Source organism: Vitis vinifera, chromosome 8, assembly GCF_030704535.1.
Source record: "Vitis vinifera cultivar Pinot Noir 40024 chromosome 8, ASM3070453v1".
NCBI classification, from domain to species: Eukaryota; Viridiplantae; Streptophyta; class Magnoliopsida; order Vitales; family Vitaceae; genus Vitis; species Vitis vinifera.
The window spans coordinates 12,811,193-12,825,015 of NC_081812.1; the positions used below are offsets into that span (position 1 = coordinate 12,811,193).

At 35.3% G+C, this 13,823-nt stretch overlaps 3 protein-coding genes across 6 annotated transcripts; all 3 read left to right on the forward strand.

The window, feature by feature from the left end:
* The first annotated feature begins 684 nt into the window (after positions 1-684).
* On the forward strand, positions 685-1,635 carry LOC104880074 (3'-5' exonuclease). Its single transcript, XM_010655348.3, has one exon. It carries the CDS (start codon positions 807-809, stop codon positions 1,431-1,433), a length of 627 nt encoding a protein of 208 aa, XP_010653650.1. The 5' UTR covers positions 685-806; the 3' UTR covers positions 1,434-1,635.
* A 1,922-nt stretch (positions 1,636-3,557) lies between these two features.
* LOC100260246 (3'-5' exonuclease) lies at positions 3,558-4,649 on the forward strand. Its single transcript, XM_002278214.5, has one exon. It carries the CDS (start codon positions 3,691-3,693, stop codon positions 4,330-4,332), a length of 642 nt encoding a protein of 213 aa, XP_002278250.1. The 5' UTR covers positions 3,558-3,690; the 3' UTR covers positions 4,333-4,649.
* Positions 4,650-5,858: 1,209 nt separating this feature from the next.
* LOC100243154 (SNF1-related protein kinase catalytic subunit alpha KIN10) lies at positions 5,859-13,362 on the forward strand. Of its 4 annotated transcripts, none has more exons than XM_010655346.3 (11): positions 5,859-6,732; positions 7,376-7,561; positions 8,717-8,901; positions 9,557-9,739; positions 9,822-9,953; positions 10,030-10,215; positions 11,107-11,196; positions 11,273-11,356; positions 12,038-12,124; positions 12,211-12,456; positions 13,036-13,362. In XM_010655346.3, the coding sequence occupies exons 2-11, from the start codon at positions 7,381-7,383 to the stop codon at positions 13,144-13,146; spliced, it is 1,485 nt and encodes a 494-aa protein (XP_010653648.1). In that variant the 5' UTR covers positions 5,859-6,732; positions 7,376-7,380; the 3' UTR covers positions 13,147-13,362. The 4 variants fall into 4 exon arrangements, with proteins under 4 accessions (XP_010653648.1, XP_010653647.1, XP_010653649.1 ...); XM_010655345.3 differs by having other exon boundaries at positions 5,860-6,144; XM_010655347.3 differs by having other exon boundaries at positions 6,151-6,276.
* Positions 13,363-13,823: the final 461 nt, after the last annotated feature.

The following is a 13,823-nucleotide window of genomic DNA, read 5'->3' on the forward strand; positions in this document are numbered from 1 at the left end:
ATCCGCCCCTTTCCAACTTCCACTATCGCCTTCGGTGTTGTCGCCACCCCTTTCGTTTTCCGGTTGCCTCATTTTCTCATTCCTTTCCATTTTTTTTAAAATATATTTTTATTACCTTATTAGTCCATCTTCAACCTCCTTCATTTTCCGGTTTCGGTTGCCTCCTCTTCCTTCTTCCTTTCTAGATTTTTTTTTATATTTATTTATTTTTATTACCTTATTAGTTCATCTCCATTTATTATTTTTTTATTTTATATTTGTTATTTTTTAACTTTATGATTTTTAAAACTTATGATTTTAATTTTAATTAATGAAAATATTATAATTTTAAATAAATTTTATGATTTAAAAAAAAAATTTAAAATTTAAAATTTTAAATTAAAATTGAGATATTAATTTTAATTTATGAAACTAATTTTTTAATTTTTAAATAATATATAAATTATTATTTTATTTTTATAACTATTTTTAATTTTAATAACATATAAATTATATATTTATCACGTAACTACACATCGGTTCACTTTTCAACTGATAATTTTTTCAGTTAAATAACCATTTTTGAAAATATCGGAAACAGTGTAAAAAAAATATTAAAAATGAATAAGAATTTTGTGGACCACGCGCCAGAGATGCGACTAGGGTGTTGGAGGTTATCCATTTTTGGTGACTTTTCAGCATTGGGATCAGGTTTTCTTTCATTTCATGCACATCGTCTTCCATCGTCAAATCCTCTCTCTCTGTGGACTGCGTCTGCAAAAATCCTAACAAAATCAAGAAAAATCAAGAAAAGTGAAGCCATTGCTATGGCCGTTGCAGAGCTCGAAAGATGCCGAACCCACGAACTTTTTCGGGTGGCATTCCACGACGACTGCATCGAAACCCTTGTCACCCACGTGCCCCACATGGTGGATTCTTGGATCGGCGACATCGAGCACATCCACCGCCACCGGCTTCACAAACTCATCGTGGGTCTCGACATCGAGTGGCGTCCCAACAACGCCCGCTACACCAACCCGGTGGCCATCCTGCAGCTCTGCGTGGGTCGCCGTTGCCTCATCTTTCAGCTTTTATACGCTCCGGAGATACCCACATCTCTGATTGATTTTCTGGGTGATACTGATTACACATTTGTGGGGGTTGGAATTCAGGCGGATTCCCAGAAGTTGCTGAATGATCACAACCTGAGGGTGGGGAATGTCGTGGATCTTGCGGTGTTGGCGGCGAGGGTTTTGAATACGAGGGAGCTTCGGAATGCGGGTATAAAGCGTCTGGCCCGTGAGGTTCTGGGAAGGGAGGTGGAGAAGCCGAAGCATGTGGCTAGGAGTCGGTGGGACACTGACTGGCTTTCTGACGCTCAGGTACACTATGCTTGTGTCGATGCTTTTGTCTCCTTTGAGGTTGGAAGGTGTCTCAATGCCTCTGCGGACTAAGTACTAACTACAACTCTATCTAATATGGATGCCTATTATTGATACTGGTATTTGGAAGCTTTTTGTGAATTACTGCTTCTGGGTTAGGCTATGTTTTCTTGATGATTTGGGGCTTTAGATGTTTGGATTTGGAAAACCATTGTGAATATTATGATCCTAATCAGACTCCTTGAATCATTTCAATCGTTTTCTTTTCCTTGTCCGCTCTCTGTTTATTTTACCATTTTTTTGATTCATTCAAAGAAAGATGACGAAAAAGAAAACACAGTCTATGTTCTTGGGTTCAGAAAAATGAGAGGAAAACTAAGTGAAGTGCTAAATGGAGAATGAATGGCAACAAACTTTTGCAAGAATGTTTTTATTTGATTGTGATGGTTTAAACATCTCTATTCCATAACATAGAAAATGAATCTGAAAAGTAAAAAAAAAAAGAGAAAAGAGAAAAGAGAAAAAAAGAAAGATTGATTGGAGACTGGTTGATTGACTGCAGAGTTTGCTTGATTTGTTGTTCCATATTTAAATCGTCCATTAACTTTTGTTACAGTGAATTTCTTAATGCTGAAGTAATCAATTAGAAGCATTCAGGTGTCTGGAAATAAAATAAAAAAAACAAAAATGGTCATAGTAATGCTAGGAAAGGGAGACCAAAGCACTGTTTCAAAAATGTTTTCAAAAACAGTTTTAAAAAATAGTTTTGAAAATTGTTTACTTATATTTTGTAGAATAAAAGTTTATTTGAAATATTTTTAATATGTTTTAAAAATAATTTTTATATTTAATATTTTATTTTTAATTATTCTAAGTATAATTATTTTTTAAGATAATTTTAAAAATAAAATTGAAAACAATTAAAACAAGTAAAATTTGTTTTCTAAAAATAAATGTTTTTTCTGTTTTGGAGAATAGGAACTATTATTGAAAATAATTTATAAACATACCCGAAATTTCTTGCAAAAAAAAGTGAGATTGACAAAAGAATTTTTGCTCCCTTTCATATAGTATTTGTCATTGGGATTCCTTTCATGATAATTTTTTTTAAGAATTTCCCTCTTTCTTTTCAATCTTTTTGAAATTGGTGAAAGATTTTCAATAAATTTCAAAGAAAGCTATAAAAAGGGTGATGGAATACATAAAGAAAGTCACACTTCAGTCTTTGATAAATGATAAAAGAAGCCTTAGGATGACTGAACAAGACATCACTACTCCACACAATACTCCAACATATGTCTGACTCAGCCGCCATTCGACTTTGCTAACTTTCTTTCTGCCTCTTTAAATATGAAATGGACAAAGATTTTGGGTGTTTGGAGGGAAGGAAAATGACGGGGATAATGGAATAAATTGAGGGAGAGAAGTGGGGAGGAAAGTAGACGGTAGACCTAGGGTTTTGGGACAAAGTGCTCATCTTTTTTTTCCTTAGTTTGTAAGAAATCAGTATACATCTGAAGAAGAATAACGTAAAGGTGGTGGGAAAAGAAAAAGAAGAAAAAGAAAAGGAAAAAATAAAGGGGAACTCCCAAATTCCCAATGAATGTGCTTTCCACCAACTTTTTTCATAAGCAAGATGAACGTATTAGGAATTTTCTTAGCAATTTTTTTTATATCATCCATAAAAACTAGTTTTTTAAAAACACTTTTTCCATTCCCTAATACTTTTGGTCACTCGGGGATGTATCTTTGAAATAGTTTTATGATTTAAAAAATACATTTATCTTACATATATTGTTTTTAACAATAAATTTGGAATGTTGTAAATTGTTTTAAGAAACAAATTTAAAAATTTATGTTGTTCACAAATGAAGTAATATTAAATAAACTATTTTTATATTTAAATTTTTAAATAAAATTTTACTGTTGAAAGTAATTGAGAATGATGATGTCAAAAAGTATAATTGTTTTTTAGAATTATTTTAAAATAGATCACCAGATGGACCCTCAATACATTGGGGTTTTATAGCTTGAATTTACTTACTCTAATAAGGTGCAAAATAATAATAATAATAATAATAAAAAATAATTATCATAAATAATAATAAGATATATCCATTTGAGTTTTTGAATTAAACCAAGAAAAACCCGCCCAAAAGGCGAAAGGGAATTCAGACATACGCGCCAGGACGCGAATGTGGCAAAAAAAAAAAAAAAACTGAATAATTAATTTTATTATCTTTGGATTCATTCGTTTGCATTCTCTTTACCTCTCTCCACTCTCCTCTTCCAAGTGAAGCAGCCAAGAATATCGAGAGAACCCCCAATCATGACAGTCTCCATTACAGCCCTCGACCTCTCCTCCGAAACCCACGCCCTTTATGAGGTCATCTTCTTCGGTGACAGCGTCCAAACCCTCGTTACCAACACTCCAAACATCGTTGATTCTTGGATCCAAAACGTCGAGTCAAGTAACCCTCACAACGGTCTTGACAGACTCATCGTGGGTCTAGACGTGGAATGGCGACCCAGTTTCAACCCCCAAATCGAGAACCCGGTGGCCACTTTGCAGCTGTGCGTGGGTCGTTCTTGCCTCATTTTTCAGCTCTTACACGCCCCGGCGATACCCGCATCCCTGAATGCTTTTCTCCGCAACCCTGGTTATACTTTTGTGGGTGTTGGGATCGACGACGATTTGGAGAAGTTGGTAGGGGATCATGGGTTGGGAGTGTCCAATGCTGTTGATCTTCGTGGGTTGGCGGCCCATGAGTTGAATAAGATGGAGCTCCGCAATGCGGGTCTTAAGCGTCTGGGGCTAGAGGTTCTTGGGAAGGAGGTTCAGAAGCCGAGGAGGGTTACTCTGAGTAGGTGGGACAATTTCTATCTCTCTACTGATCAGGTGCAGTACGCTTGTGTTGATGCTTTTCTTTCCTCCGAGATTGGGACGACCCTAAATGCATCTCGACGTTAGAAAAACTGTAGTGGGTTTTGCTGGGTTCTGCATTTTCAAGATTTTCAAGGATTAATGATAATGGTTGTTAGATGATTTCTGCACTTCTTAGGCATTCAATGTTTGGGATTTCCCTACAATACCGTGCGTAATAGTCTATATCATGATTGGATTTACTTTTGTGTATGTTTGGAATCTTGACGGAAATTAGGGAAAAATCGGAAACTGTAATGGTTCTGTTGTTTGGTTGCGATGCCATGAAATTCGGTAGAGTTTCATACATACTGAAAATCTTAGTTTTCGACTTCATAAAAAAAATATATTGGAGTTGATATTAATTTGCTTGCCTGTGTTTTCACTTTTCATTCATCAGATGTTGATGGGCGTATATAGTTTTTATTTCTGTGAGCAATACTGATTTGGGGTAATGGAGGAGATGAAGGTAGGTGGGGAGAAGGCAGTTGATGTTGAAGCTGTGCTGGTGCTTGACACCTTTGGAAATAATTTTTGAGTATTATCTTGTAAATACCTTGGATATTTTGCCGGCAAATATATAGTCTTTTACCTGTGACCTTGAATCAGGGAAAATTACCACTCACTTTCAAGTTATTTACAAATTGGGGGAGGCACTGTGTACACAGTGGGGACAGTAGTAGAGTGGGAGAGGCTGGCTGTGGTGGCAGTTTAGCAGTAATGGAGGTGAAGCTGGATTTTAGGTTTCAAGCAGGGGAAATGCCAACGAATATCAAAGAAGTTTACTTCATCTAAGTGGACAACAGGTTTTGAAGAAAAAGTAGTGGTGAATGGTGATTTTGGGTATCTCCTTTTGGAATGAATGCCCTTCTATTCCACTCTGACCAACTGACCAAGTAACAGTCCCCTCCCCTGTTCATTGAATGAACTCAGTAATGTGGGTCTCCTTAGATTCTACTAATTAATCACAGATCTGGAGCCTCCATAACCCCCTAAGGCCTCAAGGGGCAAGGGCTAACAGCCTAACACATGATGAAGAGCCGTGTCTAAAAATAAAAACATGGTTTTATCTTTACCTCATTATGATATTGAATTTATGCAAGTAATGGGTATGAGCGCACAACCCATATCAAAGGAAAGGAAGGCTGCTCCTGTCATTATCCCTGAAAAGCGAAAACCAGTAACTGAAGTGGATACAGTAAATTTGGACATTGATTTTTTTTTTTTTTGTAATAAACGGAAATGACTAAATTAATTTTCGCACTTCCAATACCGTATTAATATTTTTATTTTTTTTAAAAATATATCCAATGGTATTTATGCAAATATTTGGTCAAATACTTATAAAAGTCACTAAAAAATTGTGCTTCCATAAACTTCAAAGCATGTGATAGCAACTGAGGTTTATTATTAAAATAATCACAAGAAAGAGGAAAGTCATTCACGTCTTTCATCTCTTTGCAGTTTGCACTACAAAAGGACACCAAGCATATTCTTATAAATTAAATTTTTTTTTAATAAAAAATCATAATTTCCCACTGAATTTAATGGCAAGCGTGACTGATTTGTACGTTTTTATGCTGCAAACTCGGAGCTGGAGCTGGTTTGAAAAACCATTTGTTTTTTTTTTCTTAGGAAAAAAAGAGAGAAAAATTAATAATAAATAAATAATTTGAGCAAAAAAAAAAAAACACAAGAGGTTTGTCAGGTGTACGGTGTTTTCGAAGCTGGTGTCAGAGTGCTTGAGTGAGAAGTGGCTGTCTACGCCAATACACGTTTCAATTTTTTTCCCTTTGCTTTGTCTCGCTCGACGCCTTCACATCGTCCCCGTTTTTTTTTTATGGTCTTCGTCATATTCATGTATGTTTCTGCTGCCTCTTGAGTTGATGAGAATTGGGGTTGCTTCGTTTGGTGTTTTGTCGTCCTCTGTTCTTGTCTTTTTTTGAGCTTTCTTAGCAGATACTGACTGACGCCAGCAGCTCTGACAATTTCGTAAATCTATTGGGTTTTTGGTGGATTCTCTTGTTGTTTTGAGCTGGGTTTCTTTAGTTTCGTGTAGATATCTATTGCTTGGCTTCGATGTTGTCTATGTCATTTGTTTCTGCATGTTCTTGGATTGATTTCAATTGGGTTTTTCTTCGTTTCAACTTTGTTTTCATCCATTTTAGTTGGGTTTTCAGGTTTCTCGGCTAATACTGGTCAAGGCCAAGAACTCTTACAATTTGGTCAATTTATTTTAATTTTTGGGAGGATTCTCATGTTATTTTTCGATTCGGTTTTGCTTACTTTTGTAAAAGTCTATTGCTTCCATATCCTTCGTGGCATATCTAAGCTAGTTCTTGAATTTCATGTGAATTGGGTTTGAACTTAATCTTCATATATTTTAGTGTGGTTTGAAGTTTATAAGCCAAGCCAATGCCGGTTCATGTCAAGGACTCTTAAATTTTGGTAAATTTATTAGATATTTGGTGGATTTTCATGTTGTTTTTGCTTTCTTTCGGATTAAAATCTATTGCTGCACCAGTACCTGCTTTTAGCCCCAGTTACTGGAATTGATATGTTTTCTCTTTAATCTAAATTCCCCTCTGAATTATATTTGTTCATGCCCGAGAAATGGTCTTTAATGCCTTCAATTGGGGTTGTAGTTTTTTTGCTTCTTTCTCAATATATTAGTATGGTAGTTAATTCTGAATTCTTACTTCATCATTTTTCTCTTATGTGCATTTTATATTCTTTTGGGACCTTTTTAGTTATCCATGTGAGTGGTGAGTTGCTCATTGTAGTGATCTTCAAACTTCAGGTTTCTACTATTCTTGGTTTCATAGTTATCATCCAGTTTTTTGTATTTGTCTATTAGTAAATTTGAGTATTTTTGTCAACTAAGTTGTTATTATTGTATCAATAACTATTAGTTATTTTTGTGTTTGATGGTATCATTTAATGATTTTGATGAGGCATTTGTGGCATAGTTGGGAGGACTTGATGCCCTTAGGCAAGCATATGTATAGTTAAACTCACACGCACAAGCAATAATAGATGACCGATGTTGTTTTTTTAATGTTCAAAATTTTAATTATCTACTTTCTAACAGCTTCAATGGATGAAACTATGGGGAGTATGCCTTCTCAAAAAACTCTAGGGAATTATAGATTGGGAAAGACACTCGGAATTGGGGCCTTTGGTAAAGTGAAGGTTGCACTTCATACAACAACAAAGCTAAAAGTTGCTATTAAGATCCTTGATCGCCAATCTATTGATGATTCGACGGCAGACAGAGGTATGCAATACTGCTCGAGAACTGATGTGGTACTATATGCAAATTGAAACATTTTCTTGCATCTCAATTTCTCAATTGCAAATTGGTCAAAATTCACAAGATTCTGTTTTGAGAATAGCTGTGCATATGTGCAATTATGTGCCTAGAAGGTGTTTGTATATCCATAGAATGAATTATGTGCCATGGAACAGTTTGTGCAAGTTGGTCATGTGAATTGGAGTAATTGTTAGTCATTATCACCAATATGGTGGTGATTAAATAGGAATCTGTCATATACTGAAATTCTAAGGTATCATGATTTTAAGCAGGTATTTTTCTTCTTTTTGGCTCCAAAAGCTATGATGGATGCACATTGAGGGGAGCCCTCCATTCCTATTTTGAATGTGTTGGGGAAAAGAATTGGCATAGCCAAATCCTAAGAGAATATTATACTAGATCCACCTAAAATGTCATGTAAAATTGAATGAGATAATTGAATTTCCACAGCATGTTCCAAACCCCTTTAATGTATGATCATATTTGTACAAACAAATACAAATAGTTATACTAGCAGTTTACAGATCTCTATACAGGTTATAAAACCATATCTTAAATTGCATTTGGTTTAAGTTGAATTGATCCTCTATTGCATCTTAGATCTATCTAGCATTTTATCCTCCATTAAATCATTGGCAACCATTATTTTTCCCCCAACGTCTCAATCCTTTTCTTGGACTTTGTCCTGTTTTTGTTGTGCCTCAACTTAAATCAAATTATTCCTCCTTATTGGTTAATCTATTTGTCTTCATGACACACATGATCAAACCATCTTAGATGGAATACTTATGGTGCCTCACATCTGTTCGCTTTTTATTATTTCTTTGTATTACAGTTCTTTTGTCTTCACTCCCAATTTTAGCTACCTCACTTTCTAAACATGGTCTGGATTCCCCAACTATTTTTATCATGAAAAATAGCTAGACTTACATCCTTCTTATTCATTTTACTTTTTCACTTGATAGGTATTATACCATCAGGCAACAATTTACAAGTGTTTTCCTGCTTGAAACAAACACATGCATCATCTATCTATTTAGTCGAGCATTATGACATCATATACTGTTGTCTCCTCACGTTATCTTTTTGTTTTGTTTGCTGTGTATGTGAATGTTTCAGTGAAACGAGAGATTAATATATTGAGGTTATTTTCACATCCTCATATAGTTCGTCTTTATGAGGTCATAGAGACAAGGACAAAAATTTATGTTGTCATGGAGTACATGAATTCTGGTGAGCTATTTGATTATATTACAGAGAATGATAGACTCCAAGAGGATGAGGCTCGCCACTTTTTTCAACAGGTATAAATGGCGATACTCTTCCTTAAAACTCGTTCTTTTTTTTTTTTTCTCATTTTTTTTTGTTTATTTATTTATATTTTATCTTTTCCATTTTTGGTTTTCTTTATGGAAAGTATTTTCAATGTCACTGCAAGGCTCCACTTGGTTGGTTAATAAATGAGCTTTTGGCAAGCTTGCTTCCTACGGCCTTGAGTAGAGGAGAATGTTTTGGCTCCAAAATTCAAGCTTGTCACGTTACAAGTGCATGCCAAGAGTAGACTAATAAGGCAAAATCCAACATGTATAGTTAATTCTCATAGTTGGAAACATGCCAATATATGGATATCTGCCGAAGTTAGAAAAAGAAAGATTATGTCTGATCAAAACTGAAGCACAAAATTTGACACTAACTTCATTAATATTTTTATTTTTTATATTTAGAAATGAAAATCTAGTTAATACATGTCCTTACTTCTAAGAAGTTATTCTAATTTTCTCATCAACATCATGAAACATTTTCTGAGTTAATTTCACATTATAGACAGTATATTTAGAATGGAAGTCCATTTTTGTGGTTTCTATTTAATATTGTTTAACTTATTCTTATAAGTACATTTTACTGGCAACTGTAGTAGCTTGAATGAATCAGATATAATATTGTTCAATGTTAGAGCAGATTATTTCAGGTGTTGAATGTTGCCATGTCAATATGGTGGTTCACCGAGACCTCAAGCCAGAGAATTTACTCTTGGATACAAAACGCAATGTCAAAGTTGCAGACTTTGGACTCAGCAATGTGATGCGTGATGGTCATTTTCTCAAAACAAGCTGTGGAAGTCCAAATTATGCTGCTCCTGAGGTATGGGTCAACTTGTTATATAAGTTGCCAATGAACTTGTGAATAATTATGCTCTGTGTACAATGAAATACTGCTTGTGCAGGTTATTTCTGAACAACTATATTCTGGTCCTGAGGTTGATGTTTGGAGTTGTGGTGTCATTTTATTTGCTCTTCTCTGTGGAAGGCTTCCTTTTGATGCTGATAGTCTTTCGGGTTTATATGCAAAAATAAAGGTAATGCGAATTTTGCATATTAACTGCCTCCAGAGAATTAATTATAGTTTGAATCTAAAAATTTCTTTGTCATCAGAGTGGAATATACACATTCCCAAATCATTTATCTCGTGCTGCTCGGGATTTGATTGCTCGGATACTTGTAGTAGATCCGATCAAACGTATTTCAATTCCTGAGATACGCCGGCATCCTTGGTTTCAACAGCATCTTCCCAAATACATAGCTCTGCGCACAATAGATGCCATATACACTACAAATAAGGTAAGTTTGATTTCTTTGTGATTTTCTTACACTTGTAATTCTGGAAATTTGTTTTATAATGATTGGGTTCTAACATTTGCAATGGAACATGTTAATCCTTTTTAATCAGTGTATTTTCAGTTAAAAACCTTTCCCCCCCTTATTTTCAGTTAGATGGTATATTTTATATTAAATTCCCTTTTGAAGTGTTCTAGAATGCAAATTATTATTTTTTTAATTGGAAAACTAGCACTATTCATATCATCAACATTATGTCCTTGAGTCATTGGATTCTGGCATCATAAAATGATTAGGGAATCAATTATGACCCTTTGATTAGGGAAGGTTCCAGCAATGTTCCTGTCACCAACTAGAAGTTGGTGTGTGCAAAAAATTTTCTGAAAGCTTGCTAAATGCTTATTGGCTTATTTCAGTTGCAAGGTGAGATCCAATGGCAGAGTATTGTTCATAGATCTATCAATCATTGGCACTAAGACTCAGAAATTATTGATTGCCCATTTGGGCTCTAATACAAGATTAGTTGCCAAATAGGAGAATGTGAAAATTTACTCTGAGTTAATGAGGATATGCCGGTATATATGTTTACAGGTATCAGCACTGTAAGTGTGTGTGCATGCCATGTATTCATTCACATATGTATGCAAATGCCACCACAATAATTGTCCATCTTTACTGCTACAGATCCAGTGAATATGTATAAGCCTATGTTTTGTTGTTTATTGGCATTCTAATACTTTGCATTCTAGTTTTGGTTGAAGTTTTGTTTTTGCTTATTATTTTAGTAAATTTGGTGTTTTTGCCTTGATTTTTCTCAGGAGTTTATAGGGCACATGTTTTCATACTCAAAGTTGTTAGTTGAAAACTAATCTTGCAGCTGCTATGTTTGGATAGGTTGATGAGGAAATTGTCCAACAGGTGGTAAAGATAGGCTTTGACATTAATGAAGTGATCCAGTCTCTTCAAAATAGACTGCAAAATGAGGTGCTCAGGTTTTCTCAACTATGATAGCTTCTGTAGCTGTATTGGCTGCAAAACTGATGCTTTATGGCATTTTCAGGCAACAGTTGCATATCATTTGCTGTTGGACAATCATTTTCGAATCCATTGCAGTTACCTTAAAAATGAATTTATAGAATCCTTGGTGAGTATCTTATCCATTCACTTGTATTGGATATCATTGTGTATGCTGAAATTATTCGTTCTCCTTCTGATAGTGTGTGAAATGGTTTTCTTCATTGCATATTAGTGTTTGGATTTCAGAATGTTGCTGGTATAGTCTTTTACCATCATTTTTGGGGAAGGCTCCTTCACATGAAATGTGGCAATCATGATATAATGGCTCCTTTGGAGCACATATCCTCTGGAACCTTTCTTTTAACGAGAACTTTTTTTTCTTGGAAGCCTTTAAGATGGTCCCTTTTAACCCTTGCCAGGAAGCTGGGAGAGGATGGTTAAGCACTAAACTAATGGCCACTACCCATTTGAACCCTATCATTCTTTACCAATTCCGAACACTCTTTTCTTTAAAAATATTTTCATGAATCAACCAGTCGCAGTGGTTTAGCTCTCTTTGATTCTCAGGAAGAACAAGAGAAATCTTCTTCTTTCTTAAGTATTTTTGAGGACTTTCCTCTCCTTCCCTTCATTGTTTCCAAGATCAAACATTGGGTGAGTAGAGAGGAAAAGAGTGATCGTCTATTGAGAAAATGAAGGTTTGACTGTAATAGACAAGTTAAAACTGCAACACTCTTCTGTCTTGAGCATTCGAATTTACTTGGTCACTGCTTTTCTTAGCTCATTTCTCTAATCTCTTATTTGGCAGCCACAGGATCCCAACCCCACTGATCATCCTGAAATGCAAATGAGTTCACTGGCTCCCATGCAACGACAATGGGCACTTGGATTGAAGGTCCCTCTTAACCATTAAAATCTTGCTGATAGTCATTACCATATTACGCACGTTATTTTTTAATTGATTTTCTTATCTGTCCACAGTCTCAAGCACGTCCCATCGAAACAATGACAACTGTTTTGAAGGTTTTTGAGAGATTGAATGTTAAATGGAAGAAGATAGGTCCTTACAACATGAAATGTCTTTGGATACCACCATTAGCTGCCTATCCCAAGTTGACAGTTGGCAATGATCCTGCACAAGATCACATCTATAGTGTGGATCCATCAATTATGGCCATGAACAAAAGAGCAATTAGATCGCAAAATGCTGTGAAGTTTGAAATTCAGGTAAGACTTTGTAGTGAAAGAATATGTCAAAAATCTAGGTATCCAATGCAAATACTTACCAATTGAAGTGGGAAAATGATTGATGTACCAATTGGAACCAGCTACACTAGCTGATGGTGGTAAGGGCAGTCTTAAATGGGAAGAAGTGATGGTCATTTTCTTTTACAATAATCAGCTATGTCTAATTACAACTGTTTAATGCCATACTTCTCATTGGATAAACTAAATGAATTCTGTGGAAAATGTGAGATTAAAAAAAGAAAAAAAAAAAAAAAACAGAAAGAAAGGAATTTACCCTGCAATTGTTTAGGATCATTGTGTGCTGGAAATACATAGGCATGTGTTGGAATTAGTAGGGATATTACTCGACCTGCATGCAGGATGTTTTCTCAAGGAACTTGAGATTTTCTTTGAATTAATAAGTCAGGCTCTTGCTGAATAAATAGCATATACTTAATTCTTGGAAAATCTCTGCTTTTTCGTAATCAACATTTTCTTCCTATTGTTGTTTATGTAGGGCAAGTAAACTAATATATTTTATTATTGATTTTATTGACATGCTCTCTCTCACTTCAACAGCTTTATAAAACAAATGACAATCGGTATCTTCTGGATTCGCAATTGCTTCATGGGCCGCCCTTTATGTTCCTAGAAATCTGTGCAGCATTTGTTGGAATGGCAGCGGCATAATTTTGTTCTCAGGGGGTGCCAGGAATGGAATGAAGTTCCTGGCCTCGTGGAATTGGTGTAATTATCTGGGTGTAGATATCCTGTTACAGAGGGGGATGGCTCAGAGTCAGGGGGGTAGAGCTAAGAAGCTGGCTCTGATTCTGATAGTAATGCTTATGTACATTTGCGTTAAATATTCATACATATATACAAATGTCCGCTTGCCTAATTGCAATATATACAGTGTTGGTTTTGAATGTAATACAAGTTCCGTACATTCAGTCAAATAAAGAACGGGGTGAAAAGCAGAAATGTGAAAACGTATTCATGATCTCACAACTCAGCAGAAATAGTTTGGGCTTATTTTTAAGCTCACGGAAGTGTCATCATGTTCACAGGTTTACCATGAAAACCTGAGAAAGAAGATGATCTGATAGCCAATTGATCAAGTTCCTGCATATAGACTTCTAATGCATGGCAATTAGCAGATGGTTTTAGTTTTCTTTAAAATAGACTTTTATTTATTTATTTATACCAGAAGTTCATGGAGCTTGCAAGGTCTAGGAAAACCAAAGCCCCTGTAAAGCAGTTTCTTTATAAATCAACATATCTAGTTTGGATTTCTAGAATTGCAACATTTTCTGAAATTCACCTAAATTTCAGGTGGTTTAATTTGCCTGGTATAGCCATCTGGGGCC

Coding starts and splice junctions, on each gene's coding strand:
- LOC100243154 (XM_019221919.2), top strand. CDS start 7,321: ATGACCGATGTTGTTTTTTTAATGTTCAAAATTTTAATTATCTACTTT. Junction 7,562..8,716: donor TGATTCGACGGCAGACAGAG/GTATGCAATACT, acceptor TGAATGTTTCAG/TGAAACGAGAGATTAATATA. Junction 10,216..11,106: donor CCATATACACTACAAATAAG/GTAAGTTTGATT, acceptor ATGTTTGGATAG/GTTGATGAGGAAATTGTCCA.
- LOC104880074 (XM_010655348.3), top strand. CDS start 807: ATGGCCGTTGCAGAGCTCGAAAGATGCCGAACCCACGAACTTTTTCGG.
- LOC100260246 (XM_002278214.5), top strand. CDS start 3,691: ATGACAGTCTCCATTACAGCCCTCGACCTCTCCTCCGAAACCCACGCC.